Source organism: Lissotriton vulgaris, chromosome 1_1, assembly GCF_964263255.1.
Source record: "Lissotriton vulgaris chromosome 1_1, aLisVul1.2, whole genome shotgun sequence".
In the NCBI taxonomy this organism is placed as follows: domain Eukaryota; kingdom Metazoa; phylum Chordata; class Amphibia; order Caudata; family Salamandridae; genus Lissotriton; species Lissotriton vulgaris.
This window is the reverse complement of record NC_141685.1, coordinates 1,622,087,221-1,622,110,242: the sequence shown is the minus strand read 5'-3', so window position 1 is coordinate 1,622,110,242 and position 23,022 is coordinate 1,622,087,221. Positions and strand designations below refer to the sequence as shown.

The 23,022-nt window shown below is 45.4% G+C and overlaps 1 protein-coding gene across 2 annotated transcripts in view; it reads right to left on the bottom strand.

Moving 5' to 3' along the window:
• The window catches only part of LOC147750916 (arylsulfatase A-like), a 254,515-nt gene that overhangs the window by 27,425 nt on the left and 204,068 nt on the right, over positions 1-23,022 (bottom strand). For both annotated transcript variants that reach the window (XM_086918825.1, XM_086918826.1), the window contains exons 6-7: positions 975-1,099; positions 39-166 (exon numbers count right to left, since the gene is read on the bottom strand). In XM_086918825.1, coding sequence (XP_086774951.1) covers positions 39-166; positions 975-1,099 — 253 coding nt within the window. The remainder of the gene's footprint in view (positions 1-38; positions 167-974; positions 1,100-23,022) is intronic.

The window sequence follows — 23,022 nt, the reverse complement described above, 5'->3', positions numbered from 1 at the left end:
GGACTGACTCTGTGAGTCACATAAAGGGAATGACTTACCTGTCCACCCTTCAAGAGCACATTAGTAATGTCATATCCATCCAAGGTGACGTTGGGTTTAGATGCTCCAGTCAGCGTGACAATGGTCGGCAGGAGATCCAAAGTACTGGCCAGCTCATGGGTCACTCCTAGGGATGATGAAGTAGAACACTCAGTTAGAGATAAGCCCTTTTGTTCAGGGTCTTTTGAGATACTTTCCAAGTTTAGATCCAGGACATATCCCCACTGAGCTCAGAATCTGATGACACTACTGTCAAAGAAAATGTGATTGGGGCCCAAAGTGTCTCTGGCCTGGTAGCAGCTGCTTATCAAATGTCTATACCGTCACCTTCTTCAGCACAAGGCAACTAAGATCACTTCATCAGGAACACAACTAGATTCACCTGGACTTGGGCAGACAGCTTGAGGGTGAAATATTATTTTGAGTCTCTCGGTCTGGCCATAACCCTACACATCAGACATGTTCTATGTGACACTGCAATGCTCAGTACCTCAAGAGATGTGTCATAGTCCTTATATTACAGAACACCATCTAACCCCCCACACTTTGTACTTATCATCATCATCATCATTATACATGGACTTAATAAGGCAATGCATTTCATCTAAATATATCAATCCCGGACAAGAGGCATTTCATCGCATCTCTATGTTTGCCTTTATTGTACCTAGAAATGACTTTCCCAGCAAAGCACGGTTGACTCTTCCAATAGAAAACAACATACGAAATTGCATGAAGTGTAACTGACGAACAGGGAACTGTGAGCCTATTCAGTTCACCTCATAAAGAGCAACCCTTGGCTCATAGAAGGCTCGGTTTAGGGAAATACACTTTTTACAGGCATCTGTACTGTCCAATAGCAGGATTCTCATTATGCAGATTGTTGCTTCCGTTTTAAAACAGAATACTAAATATGGTATCATATGATACTGTACCTGGAGCGATGCGTCCGGGCCAATAGGCAATAGCGGGCTCTCTCATTCCACCCTCATAGGTCGTCCCCTTGCCACATTTCAGCAGGCCTGAACTTCCACCACGGAACTCGCGCATTGTTTCAGGGCTAGAGTGAGGAAGAAAATAAAAGATTTATTGAGCATTCTTAGACCCACACCCTGTCTTTTCCCATTTAGCTTTAATAAAAATTAAAAAAAAACAAGAAGAGGGAAAGTTGTGGCAAGAAACTGGATTTTTTAGCTAATAAACTGTTAGAGAATTTTCTGAACATTAACATCTTGAGGCCTTTCCTAATGCAATAAAGGAATTCAGTGTACATCACCCAAGACACCTCCCACTAAGAGACACCCAGGGACAAACCTTGTACCTGTAGCCTCAGGAATGAGCACTTTGTACCATCAAATCACCCCTAAATGAATGGGTCCCTGACAGCAACCTAGTCATCTTCATACCGTAATACAGCACCAATTCTAGGATATAGATACTGGCTCCTGGAGTGAACATCGCTGCATCAAGTTGAGAACCACGAACATTAGAGGCAACCAACTGCTTCCTCCCCCCCTCCCCCCCCCCGCAATCCTCTACCCAACTGAAGCACATTACACAAAACTATTTTAGACCTGTCCTTTTAGCTGAAGGTGCCATTTGGGAAACCATTGCTTCTGTGGCAGAGTTGGTGCTTTTACGATTCACAATTTGAACGTTCAACGTACTATAAGGAGTCAAGTTGGGAAGACCATTTTATCAGAAACTTGAGAAAGTGTATTAGTCCCTGGAACGGAACCTCCTTCACGCAATGCTCTGCTGAAACCTCGCTTAGAGATATCCCACCATTTTCATGTCAGAGGCATAAAAGGCCTTTTGGGAAATAGAATATAAGCTGCCAGCCCTTTCGCCAAACAAATGGGTCAAAATGCATACTGTCTCTTTGGTAGTCGAACTTGTTTCTGACCAGCCACTGAGACTGCTCATACAACCCTCACCCATCTAGGTCAAAAAGTGCGTTAGATGTCAATAAGGGAGGGTGCGATTCTGACTCTAAGATTTTGAATTACACATTTGTGGAATTCAAATGCAAATTCTTCACTACTGTAGTAGGGGATCTCTGTGTATAGTCCTAATTTGTGATTAGAATGGCAAACCCATCCCAACAACTAAATCCAGCGGTGGAAGAAAACTAGAAGAAAAATCCTTACTGATCAAATAAATTCCTAAGCGAAGCCTGCCCAACTTGCGCATCTGTCCTGGCATCAGAATCCAGGCAGTAATGTTTAGCAAACGTGTGGACAGACTTCCAAGTAGCCGCCCTACAGATGTCTGCAATAGGAACGTTATGTAGCAAAGCCACTGTAGCCACTTTGCCCCTAGTCGAATTAGGCTTACCCCCTAGAGTCTTGTTGGCCTTCTGGTAACATAGTTGTATACAGGACACAATCCACCTAGATATGGACTTTTTGGAGGTGGCAAGGCCAGTCCTGACTTAACCGTAATTCACAAACAACTGATCTGACCTACGAATATTTTTGGTCTTATCTAAGTAGAATTTCAACACCCGCCTCACATCAAGTGAATGAAGGGACCTCTCCGCCGGAGAGGAAGGATGTTGAAAAAATGTAGGTAATGTGATTGTCTGGTTGACATGGAAATCAGATATCACTTTAGGGAGAAACTTAGGGTGAGTCCTCGTGACAACCTTGGAAGCATGAAATATAGTATAGGGCTGTTGACAACACAGAGCCTGAATCTCACTCACCCTGCGAGCCGATGTTATAGCCACAAGGAAAGCCGCCTTCCAGGACAAATGCTGTAGAGAAGCCTTATGAATAGGCTCAAAAGGCTCCTTCATCAACCTTGACAGCACCACATTCAGCTCCCACAAAGGTGAAGGACGCCTAACGGGGGAAAATACCTTCTTCAAACCCTCCAAAAAATCTTTAATTACAGGTATCTGGAAAAGGGATTTTTGTGAAGGGCATTTCCTAAATGCAGCAGGAGGTATGGAAGGATGACCTCTTACTTGCAGGAGGTAGGGTCAGCATTCTTGGACGTGCACCAAATGCAGAACCTTTTCCACTTGTAGGCATAGTGTAGTACATTAGTAGTTGGCTAGGTTATCTTTTTAGTCTTTATGGAATACACCTCTTGTGCATTCTGTGCTGGTTTATGCTCTGTATTCTATTCTGTGGCAGTTGACTGGTTGCTGCTGCAGTGTTGTGTTCGCTCTTGCTTTACTCTACATCTTGAATAAAGAAGTATTTGAACTGCACCTACTTCTCTAATGGAATCTATTTACTACACATAGGAGGTCCTGGTGGATGGTCTCTTAGCCTCCTTGATAATTTCCATGCAGTTGTCGGGCAAGTTCAAGTGTCCATACTGTACTATCTCAGGAGCCATGCCGCCAACCTCAGCGATGAGAGTTTTATGGTGCACCATCTGCCCCCCGAACTTCGTTAGAAGGTCCGGCCGACATGGAAGCTGTAGATGTGGTTGGATAGACCGGTGGAGAAGGTCTGTGAACCACCACTGTCGAGGCCACTCCGGAGCAATGAAGATAATTCGCTCTCTGGATTGAGACAGCTTGATGAGCACTGCTGGGTGGAAAAGCGTACAGAAAGCTGTTCGACCAGTTGATCCATAGTGCATTCCCCAGAGTCCCCGGTTGGTAAAACCTGGAGGCGAAGTCTCGGCATTTGCTGTTTTCGGCGGTGGCGAACAGATCTATTTCTGGAGTGTGCCATCTTGCGAAGATGTTTCCTAACACCTCGTCGTTTAGGACCCACTCGTCGTTTTCCTGAACGAGCCTGCTGAATGCGTCCGCCTGAGCATTCTGCACACCTGGAAGATGGGTGGCCGTTATCATCGGACCTCTGGCTAGCAGCCAGGACCAGATCCCTTGCGCTTCCTGAGACAGTGTGCGCGATCTCGAGCCCCCCTGCTTGTTGAGGTAATACATTGTGGTCGTATTGTCCGTCTGTACAAGCAGGGAGTTGGTCCGGAAGGACGGATGAAAGGCTATCAGTGCCAAATGAACAGCCTATGTTCCAGAAAATTGATATAATATGTGGACTCCGCCTGTGACCACGTTCCTTGGATCTGCAGATGGCCTGAATGCACTCCCCAGCCCTGGAGAGAAGCATCCGTCACAATGGTTTGTATTGGAATGTCCTTGTGGAATGGAACCCCCTTGAGGAGATTCTCTGCTGAACACCACCACTTCAGGGACTGCTGAGTGTGCTGACACAGTGTGATCCTGTCCTCCCAGCTCCCTCTCTTCTGGTCCCATTGATCCTCCAGACATTCCTGCAGCGGTCTCATGTGGAGGCGTGCATGTGGTGTGAGGAAAATGCAAGAAGCCATTGATCCCAGGAGAGATGACACTGTCCTCACAGTCGTTGAAGGAACGGTCATGAGACTCTGAGCCTTCCGAAGGATCAATAAGCGTCGCTCCTCCGAAGGACACACGCTTGCTCTGAGAGTATCGATGGAGGCTCCCAAGTACTGCAGACACTGAACAGGAGTCGGGACAGACTTGGACAAGTTGATTTGCAGATCCACTTGGTTCAACAGAACAGCCGCCCTGTTGAAATGCAATTGCGCTTCCTGGAAGGTGGAGGCTTTGAACAACCAATCGTCCAGGTACGGGTAGACAAATACCTTGTTCTTCCTCAGGTGCGCTGCCACCACCGCCATGCATTTCGAAAACGTCCTGAGTGCAGACTTCAGACCAATCGGAAGTACAGTGTACTGATAGTGGTTGTTGCTGACTAGGAAACGCTGGAACTTCGATGTTTTTGTGCAGTGGGCATGATGGAGTGAGAATTCGCACGTAAAGCGACTTGCTCCTTCTCATGAACCTCGTTAACTTGTAATAGTACTAAACAATCGTGTTTGTCATTAATATTACACTTTTACAGTACACGCGGGTGTCCTAGAGATGCTTGCATATGTGTTCACTAATCTTAACTCCGCTTGCATACTACAGAATGGCCGCTTCGCAGAAAATCAGTCTGCGCATGCGTCGGTCATACCCATGTGATGTGACGCACTCGCAGATTTGGAGGGAGAGTTCGCTCATGCGCATTGTAGCTGACATGGCCGCTTATTTTTAACCACGCGTCCTGCTTGCCTACGCTGCTTTGCATTTCTGTCTATTTCTGCTTAATCCTTAATTGCTATAGTTATTATGAAGTAAGGGGTGCAGTGTAGATTATCATGGTGTACAGTGTATTCTATTTTTCTGTGTTATTAATTTGTTTTCGCTTACTTTTCATGTACCACGCTTCCATGGGCCTGGGAGAGGGGGTAACTCCATATTTGAAACCTGTTCCGACCCTGTCATGTGATGAGGGAAAACCCACACAGCGCAGAAGCAGAATCAAGCCAGCTGGCTTCTGAAGCAAGATGCGCCTGGGAACACACCTCTGTCCTGGGAGAAGATGCTGGATTCCACCTAAAATTGTTACATTTGTTTCTTTCCACTGTGTACACCATTGTCTTCTTCTACACGTATGCCTGGGAACAGGAATGTAAGGGGCGGGTATGAAATTTTAATATTCATCATGGGAACGTAGAATTTTAGGAGGTAATAATGACCTAATCGCCTCTCCTGACCAATCGTAAGTTGGGACCCTGTCACTTGCAACATTTGTGGGTGGTCTGGGGACCCAAAAAGGGTATATCTAGCCTAGTTAGTTAGGAAAAATTGTCCGACTTGTCCGAATAGCTGACCTGTCACCGACCCCACGACTCTATAGGTGATTGATACAGAGAGCTGCGGAGCGCTCTGTCCGAATTTTCCACAAACTCCAAGGGGTGGAAATAGTCCTAAGTGCTGGCGAAGCACTTTGCTGGGAGATTCGAGAACCCAATCGGGGTTACTGGCGGATTCCGTGCAGTGAGGGGGTAGCGCAGGCGTTGCATCCGAAGCTGCAGGTGTTGGTCGTGCCCTTTGGTGAGCCCAGTCCTGACCCAAATCCTGAGGGGTATCCTGTCCTGATTTTCCGTGAGCTGTACCTGCTCACCTTCTGGCATCCTAAATCCTTGAGGGTCCTTGTCCTCGTTCTTTCCCGAAGCTGACCCGTGGCCAGGGTTAGTCCTCATTCCTATCCTAGGTAAATATACCTGTGGGTGTCCGTCTGCTATCCTTTCCTTCCTGCTCTTTAATAAAGCCTCTATGCCCATGATATTTCTCTCTGTTCTCTCTACTGATGCATTTGCAAATTGTTTGTTAGCATGTTCCATTTTTTCCCCTTTCCTGTAGGGCATATTGAAACTGTGTTTGCTTAAATAAAGTGTGATGAATATTTAGGATCTAAGTTAGATAGACTAAGATTAGGGTTTGAATCACTTATAGGCCAAAATTGATAACATCCTTGCATCTCTCCCACGGCTATCCGAGGACGTCTCCTCTGGTGGTAGCGCAAGCCCTCAGCCCATGGTGCGATCAGCAGAGTTGGTTTCTTTTGGTCCTGTCACTCTGGAGGAAGTTCTGACAGTCATGGCAACCATGAAAAGTGGTTCTCCGAAAGATCCTGCACCCATGAAATATCTGAAGCAGGTAGCCCCTACCATCGGCGGCCCAGTGACGGACCTTATAAACCTATCTCTCACCCAGGGAGTGGTACACCCTAGTTGGAAAGGAGCGGTTGTTAAGGCTCTTTTGAAGAAGCCCAACCTGGACCCAGCCGACCTTACCAACTTTAGGCCTATCTCCCTGCTCCCCGGCCTCAGTAAGGTGGCGGAGAAGCTGGTGAATAGTCGCCTATCGGGCTTCTTGGAGGCCAACTCCCTTCTGGGCGTCTCCCAAACGGGTTTTTGCCCCGGTCAGGGTACTGATACTGCCCTGCTGGCAGTTGTGGAGAATACTAGGAGCATTTTGGATTCAGGGGGATCGGTGGCAGTGATCCTCCTGGACCTCAGTGCTGCTTTTGACACCGTAGACCATCAGGTGCTTCTCCAACGGCTGTTGGGGGTGGGGGTCTCTGGGACGGCCCTTAAGTGGTTCGCTTCTTTTTTGGAAGGCCGGACTTTTGAGGTGTGGGAAGGCCACGAGAAATCATCCTCAGTACCTCTCCAGTGTGGTGTGCCACAGGGCTCATCGTTGAGCCCTACTTTATTCAACGTTTATATGGCCCCCCTGGAGAGTGTGGTACTGCCTCTGGGTATCAAGATCATCAGCTACGCTGATGATACCCAGTTGGTGGTAGGCCTTTCCCAGTCGGCTTACCATCCCGACCGGCTCCACACGTGTCTGGATAAGATCTTCACATGGATGTGCAGCTCAGCTCTCAAGCTTAACGGCTCCAAAACGGAACTGATGCTGCTGGGGAATTCCTCTCCATCTTTATCTCCCAGCAGCTGGCCCAATTGCCTGGGACCAGGACCCACCCCCAAGCAGGAGATCAAGAGCCTGGGGGTGTGGCTCGAGCAGGACCTCTCCTTTAAAACACACGCAAAAAAGACCGCTGGCGTGTGTTTTGGCCTGCTTCGATCAGCCCGGAAGATCTTACCTCTCCTTCCAGTGGCCTCCAGGAGGTTACTCATTCAGGGGCTTATCATCTCGCGGCTGGACTTCAGCAACGCATTGTTCCTGGGTGCTCCAGAATCCACCCTGAACAAACTGCAACAAGTGCAGAACACGGCCGCCAGGCTCCTGACGGGCCTCCCTAGGCGTCAATCTGCTCGCCCCGCGTTGAAGGCGCTACACTGGCTCCCTGTCAGAGAGAGGGTGAAATTTAAGTCACTCTGCATGGCCCACAAAATTCTGCAGGGGAAAGGCCCACCTATCCTAGGGGATATGGTTCAACCTTACAAGGCCTCCCGCTCCCTTCGTTCTGACCATCAACACCTGCTGCAGGTCATGAGGGTGAGGAAGGCAAGAACCGGTGGCAGAAGATTCTCCATAAATGTGGCCACCCTCTGGAATTCTCTCCCTTTGCACTTACGCTCGGAAACGAGCCTTCTTCGGTTCCGTAAACTTTTAAAAACTCATCTATTCACGGTCTAGTTCTGGTGTCTATAGTGGCAGTGTTTCCTTCTGGATCAGCGCGGGGATGCCCAAGGGTAACCATGCGCTATATATAACTTGTTAATAATAATAATAATAATAATAATAATAATAGGCTATGGAAATTCACCAATTAATGTGTTTTGAATTTACCGTCCCTAGTTTAAGCCTAAACTGAATAGCATGTTCCCTGTTACCCTTACCCTATAGAAACCCAATTGCCCTCAATGATATCCTCCCTCATTTATAGTTACATAATCTTTGTGATTCTGCTTGTTGATGTCTTTATCAGTATTTGCCTTATACTTTTGTCACTTTAAATTTTACATTCTTATATAAAGACTTTAAAACGCCTCAGGTGTCTGTGGTCATTCAGAAAATTACAAACGTGATGTTATATGAATAGACTAAGTGTTTAGAGTTATTATATCACCTGTTCTCAACAGCTCCTGATCCATCAGGAAGAGAAAGTACCTGTGGTAAGTCAGGTGCTATGGTAATAGTGTTACAGTAAACACACATAGAATACTGATAGGGGCGTGTAAAATCACCCGACTTACAAAATTGTATCTGTAATCACGTCATGGGCCCAATTGCGTGAAAATCTGGTAAACTCTGAGCCGGGTGACCTGCGCGCTCTATCAGTATTTTCTGGTAGCAGAGCTATGGTTAGGACTAGTTAGGATAGGTAGATAAGAGAGTTACTGTTGAACCGTGAAAATTAAAATGTGCTGCTGATTTTTTTTATATATATGCTGCTATAAAAAGGATTGTTGTTTCATTTAAATGTCATAGAATAAGTTTATTATATTTCATGAAATATTGAGTATATTACTAACCAATTGTGAGTAATTGTTTTATGTTGTGGGGATCTCCGGGGAAAAGAAATAGCAAGTGGTGAGTAGAATCCACTTGGCTGTGAGGTCATTGGCTAGGAGGGAGATTAGTGCATGGTTAGGCAGAACTGGAAGCACTAATTAGGATTTTTTTCTATTGATGTGTAAATGTTAGCTACCAAAACCAGGGTGAAACTCTCGTTGTGATATCACCTAGTAAGGGTCACAGACGGCAGGAGTAATAGGTTTTTGGAGCTTGAGTGGCAGCAAGGGAGGACATTGGTGAAAATTGACTTAGTATATATCCCGGAAAGAAGTGGATTAGTCAAAAGAGTAGCAGGTTCCCTATTGCTTGTGTGAAAAGGATAGGCGGAAGGGATCTATCCATATTGAATGAAAAGTAGACAAAAGTGGTTTACTTGCAGTAAAAGAAAAACTCTCTTTCTTTCTAAAACCCTCAAGCACAGTGGCAAACGTTTTACGTTGTTAACTAAAATCTGCACTAGCACTTTAAGAAAAATTCAAAGTTTCCGTTACCTTGTAAAGGAGGGAGTCGGTCGCAAGGCTGCGCTGACGTCACTCCGTGCCGCGCTGGTATTGGTGGAGCCAGTGGGTGTGTAGCGAAGCCAGAATTGTAAAGGAGGGGTGAGTGCCGCAGAGTGAGCCGCGTCTCACGAAGGGGCCGCACACCCATTGGTTGACAGGTTTTGCAACCTCAGTGCTGATTGGTTGCTGAAAGTTGAAAGACGCATTAGCATTGGAAGCCGATACGTAAACAAAATTGAGCGAACCGAGCTTATAAACTGTTACGAGAGGTGTATGTGGTATCCTGAATTTTTACCAGATCCAAGGAATCTAGGTTGTCATAAGGAGTTGATGAGCAGAGGTAGACCTCACAATATGTACGGAGTTAAGAGAAAAATGTATTTTTCCGAAAAGATAAAGAATTATTTCAAGAAAGACAAGCCCATTCAAACAAGAGAGGGAGTGATCAATCCCCCTCCTAATACTCCCGCCTCATTCATGATGTTTGATAAAGGGTACCATACTTGTGTGTGGTTAGAAAATTGGGTAAAATACACTGAAGATGACGGAGTCCTAGCTTTTCCTCTCGATGGTACTTTTAATGGTAGAATCTTGTTTAACTTGAGAACCCGAATGAATGAATTACACCCCCTACCTAGACTAACGCAGTATGAAGCTTTAGAGGAATGGGAAATTGAGGCTCTAGAGTGAGACAGACCCCGAATGGATAAAGGAGTGAGCAAATGGTATCCAAAATTACATCGGGAAACAAAGGAGCAGAAAATGAAGCAGTGGAGACAGAATATGATGGTTGAGGGACTGTTTCCGATGTTTGGGGTAACCGAACTAGCAGGTGGAAAAAAGACAGAGAAAAATCGACATTTAATGGCCATGGGGGATTCGGAGGATGAATATCTGGAGGATTTATTGATGAAAAATCCACCTCCTTATGCTGAAGCTTCAGGAACTCTAAGTTCAAAAAATCCTTTTCTCCACCATTCCAGAAGTAGAAGGGCTAGCGAGACAGATGTAGCTGGCATTGGTAGCAAACCCAGTAATAGTGATGACTTTTGCAGACCTAGTACAGCAGTTCCAAATTACCGACCTTTTGGTGAGGATAGACCAGGGTCAGCCATTCCCACTGCCCCGAATATATACCCTCCTTTGGTGCCCCAAATAATGCATGATAACTCATCTGAAAGAGTTTTACAAGAGCGAGAAAGGGATGCCCTGATTAAGCAAAGAAATGATCTGATTCAGACTATAGCTCAGATACATCCCAGTCCTGATGCCCTGACAATCCCTGTAACTATCGGTCCTGCTATACCCCTTTATGGGGATAGACAGGCTAGTCCTAAAACTCCAGCCATTACTCCCATTCCAGCTCCCCCCAGAAAAGAGCTACTCATCGTTGATGACCAGGCAAGCGAATGTGAGTCTGTAATCTCACTGATGGATCTGCCCATAAGAGAACCTAGTACCAGTGAATCTCGGTCAGGGAGTCAGGCTAAAGCCAGGGAAGTCCTAATCGAAACAACATCAGGGATCCGGAGTGCCACAGTGGTGACTCCAGAAGAACTAGATAGATGGACTAAAGAAATGGATCGAGAAACTTCCCCGCCTAAACCTTTGGATATTTACAGACTAAGGATAGAAATGGAGGAATTAATGGCCGGAAATGTGGGATTAGACAGATTAAATACTCTTAGCGAAGAGGAGTTGTCGTTTATCAGCAAAAGCCTTACCCGGAACACTAGAGTACTTCATGAAAAACTAATGGACGCTGCTGCGGACATGGGGATTGATGTAAGTCGATCCAAAGTCCTGCAGAAACCGTATAGGGCAGAATTCTCAGACAAGGATTTGTAAAACATGAATGTGTCAGGAAAGAAAACTCAGATAAAGGAATTGTTAAACATACTGCAGAAGTGGGGAGATCTGGATAAATGGAAAGCCAGGTGGGCAAAGAAAAAGGAAGACAGTAGGGTAAAACCAAAAGCTTCTGAATTCGTGTTAAAAGAAGTAGGCCAAGCAGAAAAACTGTATCCTATGAGGGAAGTGCCAGGTGGGAAATATGTGCATGTCCCGTGGTCCCGGCATGACATTGTGTAGTTTACCAACGACTTCCCAAGATTGAAGGAGAAGCCAGTGGAGTGGTATAGACAGGTGGAGCGGTTTGTGAAAGTCCAAAAATGTCTCCTAAAGGACCTGGATGGGTTCTTTGACATTGTAGTTCCTGTAGATTTATGGACTGATTGTAAGATAGCCATTAATTGGCCCAGTGAAGAATTACCAAGAGACTCCCAAACTGGAGCTCCTTCCCCAGATGTAATGAGGAAATATGACCAAGTCATACAATATCTAAAAGACAAGGTGCCAGCAAAGGAAACAGATTGGACTCGAATAGATAGAACTACCCAGGACCATAATGAAACAGTTCACTCATATTATGAGAGGCTATTGCAGGTATTCAAGACCTACAGTGGCATCGATAATATTGAAATGAAGGACATGACTCATTTCATTTATCGATTCGTGTTAGGGTTGAGACCGGAAATATCCCAGTGGATTATAGATAATAAAATCTGTTGGCAGGGAAAGCCCATAGATGATGTCCTCAAGTACGCCAAGTACTGTGAGGATGAAATGGAGAACAAAAAGAAGGCCCTGAAGGAGAAAGTAATGTGGGCACAGGTAAAATTGGCTGAGCAACAAGAGAAACAGTTAAATAAAATGAATAGCAATGCTCCGAACACAAACTCTGGGGGGGGGAGGGAAACCTCGAGTAAAAATGAGTAAAGAAGAGGCTAAGAAGAAATTCCCCTGTCACGGGTGCGGGCAGATAGGGCATTGGAGAGACGAGTGTCCACATTTGCAGGCTGGTAATGCCCCCATAAATGGTTTAAATCCACAGGTGCAGAAAGAGGGGCCACGAAAGAATCAGCAACAGGTAAATCCACCTCCATTGCCTAGAGCTCCTAGACCTTATTATAAGAATGTCAAGTCAAGTCAAGTCAGTAAATTTATATAGCGCGCTACATACCCAGAGGGTCTCAAGGCGCTTGAAGAGGGGTGGGGAATTACTTCTCGAATATCCAGGTTTTAAGTTGCTTTCTGAATGCTAGGTGGTTTTGGGTGAGTCGAAGGTGCATGGGAAGTGAGTTCCAGGTTTTGGCCGCTAGGTAGGGGAATGATCTACCTCCCATGGTGGTTTTGTTGACGCGGGGAACAGCAGCAAGGGCTTGGTTGGAAGAGCGCAGCTGGCGGGGGGGGGGGTGTAGAAGGAAAGACGTGTATTGAGGCAATCGGGTCCAAGTTCGTAAAGAGCTTTGTGTGCATGGGTGAGGAGGCGGAAAGTTATCCTCTTATTGACGGGGAGCCAGTGAAGGTTTTTCAGGTGACCAGAAATGTGTTCTTTACGCAGGATGTCTAATATGAGTCTAGCTGATGCGTTCTGGATGCGTTGGAGTTTTTTCTGAAGTTTTGCGGTGGTGCCGGCGTAAAGGGTGTTTCCGTAGTCCAGGCGGCTTGTGACCAGTGCGTGGGTGACCGTTTTTCTAGTTTCGGTGGGGATCCAGCGAAATGTTTTTTTGAGCATGCGGAGAATGTTGAAGCAAGATGAAGAGACGGCGTTGACTTGTCTGGTCATCGAGAGTGAGGAATCCAGGATGACGCCTAGGTTCCGTGCGTGATCCTTCGGGATGGGTGCTTTTCCAAGGGCCTCTGGCCACCAAGAGTCGTCCCAGGCGGAGGGGGAGGTACCTAAGATAAGGACTTCTGTTTTGTCTGAATTCAGTTTCAGACGGCTATTCTTCATCCATTCGGCTACCTCTTTCATTCCTTCATGTAGGTTGTTTTTGGCGATGTTTGGGTCTTTGGTGAGTGAGAGGATCAGTTGAGTGTCATCAGCGTAGGAGATGATGTTGAGGTTGTGTTGGCGAGCGATGGTCGCGAGGGGGCTCATGTAAACGTTGAAGAGGGTGGGGCTGAGTGAAGATCCTTGTGGTACGCCGCAGATGACTTCTGTGGCCTCTGACTTGAATGGAGGGAGGCGTACTCTCTGAGTTCTTCCGGCAAGGAATGAGGTGATCCATTCCAGTGCTTTTCCTTGGATTCCGATGTTTCTGAGTCGTTGTAACAGGGTGTTATGACAGACTGTGTCGAAGGCTGCGGAGAGGTCGAGGAGGATTAGGGCGACTGTGTCTCCATTGTCCAGTAGAGTACGGATGTCGTCTGTTGCTGCGATGAGTGCGGTCTCAGTACTGTGTTTGGCTCGGAAGCCGGACTGTGAGGAGTCGAGGGATTTGTTGGCTTCGAGGAAGGCGGCGAGCTGGTTGTTGACAGCTTTCTCGATGACTTTGGCCGGGAATGGAAGGAGCGAGATGGGGCGGTAGTTTTTGAGTTCGGTGGGGTCAGCTGTGGGTTTTTTCAGAAGGGCGCGGAGTTCGGCGTGTTTCCAGCTTTCTGGGAAGGTGCCGGAGTTGAGGGAGCAGTTGATGACATCTCGGAGGTGTGGTGCTATGATGGAGTCTGCTTTGTTGAAGATGTGGTGAGGGCAAGGGTCTGTGGGGATCCTGAGTGGATGGAGTTCATCAGGCGGATGGTGTCCTCAGTGGAGATTGGGTTCCAGTCATTAAGGATGTTCAAGGGTGGTGAAGGTACGGCAGTGGGTTGTGTGGGTTGGTCTTCGGGTTCGTTGTCAAAGCTGTTGTGGATGTCTGCGATTTTGTCGTGGAAGAACGAAGCTAGGGAGTCGCAAAGGGTTTGAGAGGGGGTGATGTCGTTGGAGTTGGCAGTGGGGTTGGTAAACTCTTTGACAATGTTGAATAGTTCCTTGCTGTTGTGGGCGTTTTTGTCTAGTCGGTCTTTGAAAGCGGTTTTCTTGGCAGTCCGGATTAATTGGTGGTGTATTCTGGTGGCGTTTTTGAAGGCGTCCCTGGTGTTGGTGTTTGGGTCTTTTTTCCAGGCTCTCTCAAGGGAGCGACAGAGTTTCTTGGATTTCTTAAGATCCTCGTTGAACCAGGGGGCGTTTTTGCTGCCTGGTTTGATTTGACGTTTTTTCAAAGGTGCTAGGTTGTCCGCGGTGTTGCTTAGCCATTGAGTGAGGTTAATGGCTGCTTGGTTGGGGTTCGATGAGTGGGCAGGGGGGTTTTGAAGAAGCGATGTGGAGATCTGGTCGATGGTGATTTTGTTCCAGTTTCTTCGCAGGGAAGGTTGAGGATGGTTGTGGGTTGTGGTCTTTTTGTAGACAAAGTGAACACAGCTGTGGTCCGTCCATTGGAGAGCTGTGGTGTGACTGAAGGAAATATGTTTGCTGGAGGTGAAGATGGGGTCGAGAGTGTGTCCTGCGTGGTGTGTGGGGGTATTAACAAGTTGTTTGAGTCCGAGGTTGGCGAGATTGTCTAGAAGGGTGGTGGTGTTGTTGTCGTTGCTCTTTTCCAGGTGAAAACAGAATGAGAGGGTTGAAGGGTGGGAAGGACAGAATGAGAGACATCAGGCAACCTCACAGTTCCTGTTGAATGATACATTCCTCTGTGATGATCAATACTGACGGGGCCTGAGGGGGGAGGAAGGGGAGTGCGTGCTTGGCGCATCCCTACCGGTAGACCAGACAGGGCCATACATTGAAGGAAAGGTTGAAGGAAATGATGTCACCTTTCTGTTGGACACTGGTGCTACCCGTTCGACTGTGAGAACAGCGGACGTTCCTAACCTACCCCTCTCGGGAGAAGCAATCCAAGTAGTGGGCGTATCAAACCAGATAATTAGCACTCCTGTAACTGAACGCATGGAGATTTCTATAGGGAATTTCAAAGAAATGCACAGATTTGTGGTCTGCGATTCTAGCCCAGTAAATCTACTAGGACGTGATTTGTTGTGCAAAATGAACTGTACCATCTTTTGCACACCACAAGGTGTTGAAATTCAGACCCCAGATGAAGATGGCCTGTACAAACTAATGTTGCTAAGGCCTGATACAGCAGTTAAAACTCTAACCATTCTTGACTTACCTGAAGAACTCCAGCAAAAGGTGATACCAGAGGTGTGGGATTTCACCGGGAGAGATGTAGGCTTAATGGCAAATGTGGACCCAGTTAAAATAGCCATTAAACCCAATGCCACCTACCCGAAAACTAGACAGTATAGGATGAGTGCAGAGGTGAAAGCTGGAGTCGCACTCGAAATAAACAGATTACTGGAGGCAAACATAATACAGGAAGTAATGAGCAGTCCTTGCAACTCACCCATAATTGGAATTAAAAAGCCTAGCGGAAAGTACAGGGTAGTGCAGGACCTGCGAAAGGTAAACCAGATTGTTGTACCTTGTTGTCCCATTGTGCCAAACCCTGCTGTGATCCTGTATCAGATCCCTTGGAACGCAGAATGGTTCACTGTCATAGATCTGTGCCACGCATTCTTTTCCATCCCATTGCATCCAGACAGCAAATTTCTTTTCTCATTTGAATTTGACAGCCATGTCTATGTCTGGAATCGTGTCCCTCAGGGGTACACAGAAAGCCCCTCAATCTTTAATCAGATCCTAAAAAGATGCCTTGAATCCTTAGTTCTACCGAAGGAGTCTGTCCTGGTTCAGTACATAGACGACCTTCTATTGGCGTCAAAAAGTCAAAGCGACTGTGTTACTGATACCATTGCCCTACTGAATCATTTGGGCAAGGGGGGACATAAAGTATCACCTGACAAATTACAGTTTTGTAAGAATTCAGTAAAGTATCTGGGACACCAAATAGAGAAAGGAATCAGAAGAGTTACTTCAGAAAGAATCAGAATAATCAGAGATATGGAATTGCCCAGAACCCAGAAGGAAGTCAGAATGTTCCTAGGAGTGGTGGGATACTGCAGACAATGGATTGTGGGATTTGCTGTTCTGGCCAAACCTCTGATAAAAATGACCAAGAAAGGGGCAGATGATCCAGTTAGTTGGGATGATGAAAGCATGACAGCCTGGATAAAATTGAGAAACTGTCTGTGCTCTGGATACTATAGAAGAGACATTGTTCTCGTTCAACAACATCCACTGGAAACATGAAGTTTTTACAAATTGTAAAACAAGGAATGTTGTATATGCTATTGTATGTCCCTGCCCCAAGTTATATATTGGGAAAACTACCCAAGAGGTCAGGCAACGCATCACTCAGCATAAATCCAGGTTACGCAGAGAAGTGGACAATGCGCCCTTAGTTCATCATTGGCTGAATAAAAAACATGATAAGAATAATTTCAAGTGGACAGTCCTGTCCAAAATTGAAAATGACCCAAGAGGCGGTGATGTGGAAACAAGACTGAACCAAAGGGAAGCACTGCTGATCATGAAATATGATACAGCAGTCAATGGACTAAATGAAATTTCTGAGATTTATAAAACCTACTCTTGAGTTTTCACGAATGGACTTCATTTCCCAGAATTCCATGTTACTTCTTGTTCACTAATGGACTCTGTCACTTCTGTTGGGTTAACAGCACTACATTTCCCAGCACCCCTTGAGGCCAAGCCAAACCCATAAGGTACACTGTTGTTAGACTCCGGTAACCCGCCATTGTCTGCAGGGTGAGGAGCGAGTACCATCTATTTCCTGATACTGAGCATCAAGCACGGTAAGCTTTTAACCAAAGCGCCGGCGAACGCGTAAATCCAGTAAACTGTCACGCGATCGCCTTTACAACCCGCGCTACTTTTTCTTTCACCAGCCATAGTGACGCCGTATCCGATCCCCCGGATCGCGAACGTTTACACTGGGAAGCATCTTTTTGAGCACACACGCGCTACTCAAAGGTAAGCGCATAGACCCACTACAACCAGCCTAGGCACAGTCATGTTTGAGACGCGCAGTGAGATTGAAAGCACCTTATTTTTCTTGCAGCACCTCTCGCTCCCTTTTCACTGGGAATACATTTATTTCCTCTCGTTTTCTGTGGAGACTCGTCCCACTTGTCAAGGTAGGGTGACCAAAGCTTTGCTTTGGTTGAGAAGTTGATTCCGCAGATTTTGGTTAGTGATGATTCTTTCCTCTTTTTTCTAGTTAGACTGTGGTCCTGAAGAGAACCCCCAGAATTGTAGGGTTCGAAACGCGTCGACCTGACCGGGTCCCTTGTCATTTGTTCTACATGGAATGCACTAATTGATTGAAATATCGCTTTTTTCAAAAATTTTGAAAAATTTTGATTTATGTGTAAAAATCATCAAACTGGATTGTTTTTCATTTTACACAATTGCTTTCATGACATTGGGACCAGTATGAATGTTTTTGTATGATTGGATGGCCAAGAATGTGTTGAGTGTGAGTTTGTTGGAACCATGTACATACCAATTTGTGTTTCTTGTTTGTATCTAAATGTATAACATTATTTATGTTGTTTGTATTCTCATGCACTAAAAAACAAAAGACTAAAAATAATAACAGTCTTCAAGATAAGGATTAAAGTAAAAGTTGCAATTCTAAAAACAAGTGTTCATGCTATTTTTTCATGTATGCTTTATTAACGGTTGTGTCCTAAGAAATAGTCTCTCAGCACAGGCAGGTGTACTGTTTTCTCTGCTCCTGCACTAGGCATGCCTGATTACTCCAAGAACTTTGAGTTATTCTGTGATACACGAGACAATTGTGCACTCTCAGTCCTAACCCAAGAACACGGTCTGACTAGACGTCCAGTGGCCTACTTTTCAGCCACTCTGGACCCAGTGGCTGCTGGGCTTCCCGGGTGTCTGAAGGCAGTAGCTGCCACATGCACGAGTCTGGAACAGAGTGAAAACATTGTCATGGGACATCCTGTAACGGTTTATGTTCCCCATTCAGTTGTGATTCTGTTAACCCGAACCAAGACCCAGTATCTCACTCCTAGTCGGCTGACTAAGTATGAGAGAATTCTTATTGGTGCAGAGAATGTAATAATTTCCCGATGCAATATTTTAAACCCTGCAACTCAGTTGCCCCTCACCCAAAATGCAGCAGTGGAGGGTGAGATTGAGCATAATTGCATTGACCTAACTGAGTTTAGTACAAAACCTCGTCCTGATATAAAAGAAACAGCCCTTCCCATTGAAGACCTAGTGATGTCTGTGGATGGCTCCTGTTTGAGACATGAGGATGGCGGGTTGAGTGCTGCCTATGCAGTAGTCACACTGGAAACGACCCTAGAGGCATCATATCTAAGTGAAATTAAATCTGCCCAAGTGGCCGAGCTAATCGCATTGGCCAGAGCTTGCAAACAAGGGAAAAATAAACGAGTAACCATATATACTGATAGTCAATACGGTTACGGGGTTGTTCATGACTTCGGCCAGCTATGGTTGCAAAGAGAATTCATGACTTTCTCAGGTACCCCTATCAGAAATGGAAAAGTGGTGCAAACCCTACTGGAAGCAATCCAGTTGCCCAAAGAATTGGCAGTAGTCAAATGTGCTGCTCACAAATCTGGTAATGACGATGTGACAGCCGGAAACAGATACGCTGACCAAATTGCCCAGTACTGCGCCCGATACAAAATGTCCCTGAAAATCAAATTATGGGGGGGGGCGGAAACAGCTGCCAACTTATGGTGTTTGAGAATGTATCTACCTGGAGGGAACTGAGAGAGTTGCAGCAAGCAGCAGAGGAGGATGAAAAACACAGATGGGAGACGGAAGAAAGTCAGCTCAGGGAAAGGGATGGTATCATGGTTGATAAGACCGGTGTGCCTGTGTTGCCCGATAGTATGGCTGCCCCAATGGTCCGGATGATTCATGGAGATACCCATATTGGAAGGGATGCAATGTGTCGTGTGTTTGACAAAGTGTTCTACAACTCAAAATTCAGAAACATCACGGAGATGCTCTGCCAGAGGTGCCTGGTGTGTCAGCAGTTCAACGCAGGAAAGAGGACTGTGGTAGAGCAAAGTACAATTGGAAAGGCAGAAGGTCCCTTTGTCAGACTGCAGGCAGATTTCATACAATTGCCCATGAGTAGAGGATACAGATATGTCTTGGTAATAGTTTGCCTGTTCTCAAGGTGGGTGGAAGCATACCCAGCAAAGAAAAACGATGCCATTACTGTGGCCAAGTTGTTAGTCAGAGAGCTAATACCTAGGTTCGGTTTTCCAGAGACAATTGAAACAGACAGGGGTGGGCACTTTGCCAACAAAATCTTAAATGAACTCTATACAGCAGTCAAGATTGAGCCTAAGCTGCACTGTGCATATCGTTCAGAGGCTTCTGGAATAGTTGAACAAGTGAATGGCACTATAAAGTCAAGATTGGCCAAAATGTGTAATTCCACAAAATTGAACTGGATAGAAGCTTTGCCCCTTGTCTTAATGGGATTGAGGAGCATCCCAAACCGAAAGACAGGCCTGAGCCCCCATGAAGTATTTATGGGAAGAGTGATGCGACAGGCATGGGTACCTGGATACAAACTGCTGAGTATTTCTGATGATTTGGTGCTAGAATACTGCAGGCAGCTGGGTGACCAAGTGCGTTCTATCTCTCACCAGATTGGGGAGACTGCTGCTGAATAGCCAACCACTCCAGCCCATAAACTGAGACCTGGAGATTGGGTGGTGTTAAAGAAACACACCCGGAAGAGTTGCCTTGGACCAAAGTGGGGAAAGCCGAGGCAAGTGATCCTTGTAACTACCACTGCGGTAAAGTGTGCTGGCGTACCGAAGTGGATTCATGCCAGCCATACCAAGAAGGTAACCGAAGAAGAGGCGGCTGAGGCTGAAGGTGATACAGCTGAAGAGACTCCAGGCGAGGGTCCGGATCTAGCTGACGTAATACTACCGAGCACCAGTCAAGACAAGTGGTTTCCAGCCGATGACCTGATTCTTGATCCAATAAGAACCAGAAAATCTTCCTACCTAGATAGAGAGTGGGATAGTGAGGGTGAGACAGGACTAGAAGAGGAAGGTCAGGTTAACGAGAATCACATCAGACCTGATCAGGGAATAGGCCAAGTAGGGACAGACCAAGTAATCGACACTCCTCCAGAGACTCCTGAAACTGGACAGGGACAGATAGTGATTAAAGCTGAAGTTCATGCGGAAGAAAATCAAGGGGTCGAAGTGCATGAACAGGAACAGATAGAAGTAGACGAACGTGTTCAGGAAGCAGAATCCAAATTGGTTGAAAATCAAGATCAAATACAAAGTATACCTGAACAAGGCCAGCTTAGAAACCAGGCAGAAGAAACTAATGAAAGACCTGGAACTAGTCAGACAGGAAGGAAAAAGAACACTGCCAAAACAATAGTGCCACAACGGAGTGAAAACAAAAGAGTTCACGAGGAAGGCCAAGTTTCCTCGACCACTAAAAGGCTCAAGAAGAAAGATAAACCAAAATATATAAAGAGGCTGAAACTAAGACTGAAAACTGTAGAAGAGAAACTAGAAGACCGAAAAAGAGCTGCTAGTGAAAGACAAAGAGACGGAGCTCAGCAAAATAGACGCAGTACCAGAGCAAAGAAACTAAATAAAAACTATCGGAGTCCTGAATGGACCTTTTTGGTGTTGGAAGAGATTGATGACCCTGAAGAAAGTGACAGAAGTGATCAAGATTCGATCGAGGATCAGAGCTCTGAGGTAGAAGACCCACTCTGAAAGGTGAAACTGCGTGAGCCTCTTGTAAGAAGGAAACAAAGAGGGGTTGGAAAGCCACCTGTAAGCAAAAATGTCTGATTCAAATGTAAATGGAAGACCTAGAGGGAATTGTTGTAAAACTTGCTGTAAGATATGCTTATGCAGTGTAGCAATAGTTATAGTAGTATGGATAGGACTAACAGTCTTTATACCTTTTATGATAAGTAAAGATACTAACCTGTACCCTACTAAACCGATGACCCCAGATTCAGAAGTTGTACATACTGAAGAAACACTACAAAGTGTAGAAAGACGTGACAATTCAGTCAGTCTGAGACAAACACGACCTGACTTAGAAGCACCAGATGAGGAAGGACTACATTATCACCATATGAGAAACCGATCACATTTAAATGTCTTTGCAAATCTTTTAGTGCATTACGTAGAAGCTATGGAAATAGAAGATTGTTACGTGTGCATGAAGCTACCTACTTCTGTAGCTGAAGGCGTGAACTACCATCATTTACCCCTGACCTATGGAATTTCCTGTAGTATATTAGCAAGCTTGTTTTATAGAAGCACTTTACAGTACTACTATTCAAACACCAACGTGATTTTTTCTGAACTGCCTATTCGGGGGCACCTGAATATTGTGCATGTCAGAAGCGAAGTGACTCGTTACATGGGAGAATACTTTCTGACTATAGGTGACATAGATTTAAATGAAGCTCAAAGAGATAATTTGACTTGGTTATTACATGAGCAAGAGAATTTTTTTTTGAAAATGGCAGAAAAGAGAAGGGAGAGTTTCCAGAGAAAGGCCAATGATAAAAGACAGAAAACTCCTAAATGGGCTGAAAGCATGGAGGGCACCTCAAATGGCGAAGCAAATCCTGCGCTGTTGTTGGATTTTGAACGAAAAGGGAAACGCTGTCTTCATAGAGAAAAGACTAGTTACTATAACAATGTATTCATCGGTTCCAGTGAATGCGAACATAATTACAAGGTAATTGGAGGTTGGGGTTTCAAAAATGGGTCAGAACCTGTGTTTCCCGGAATTTATTATATATGTGGAAATAAGGCTTATTTCAAATTGTCGGATCACTGGTATGGAAGCTGCTATTTTGGCATTGTCTTCCCGAAAATATACCATGTGAATAACGCCGCTGGAAGCAATGAAAACACTAATGGCTTAGTGCGTAGTAGACGTGAAAGTGTAGGAGAAATTATAGGTGATATATTTAGTGCACTGATACCTGGAATGGGGGTAGTTCTGAATACTCACCGTATCTGCAAATTGTCTACAGTAGTGGATCGGTTGTCAACTGACCCTGCTGCTGGATTCCTGCTGGTCAATACTGAAATGGTTGCGATCAGATCAATGGTTTTACAGAATCACCTTGCTCTTGATACCTTATTGGCAAAAGAGGGCGGAGTCTGCAGAATGCTGAAGGCGCAACATTGTTGCACTTACGTTCCTGATAAAAGTGTAGAAATTAAGAAATATGTGCAAAACATAACTAATTTGGAAAAAGAACTTAAACCATTGGAGGTTGATAGTGCCTGGAAAAGACTGACTGACGGTCTCTCCTCTGTAGGTAGTTGGTTTACTAACATAGGCCGCAGTCTCGTGGGAAAAATACTGATGCCAATAGCTAGAATAAGTCTGATTGTGTTCATTATAATAATTTGCTGCAAATGTCAAAAGTGTAGGAAGAAGTACACGGTGAATAAAAGAGGAGTCAAGAGAAATATTGATGAACTCGAATTAGAGGAATTAAGAAACCAGATCTATAAGAAGGCCAAAGGTTCCCATCCCAATAAGGATGCTGAAAAACGGCTTAACAACAAATTTGTTGAGATAGAAATGAGTGAGATGTGAGAAGTTGAAGTTGGCATCTGTTTCCATTAATAGTGATGATAGTAAATATCATCAAAGAGGGGATTGATGGAGTGAGAATTCGCACGTAAAGCGACTTGCTCCTTCTCATGAACCTCGTTAACTTGTAATAGTACTAAACAATCCTGTTTGTCATTAATATTACACTTTTACAGTACACGCGGGTGTCCTAGAGATGCTTGCATATG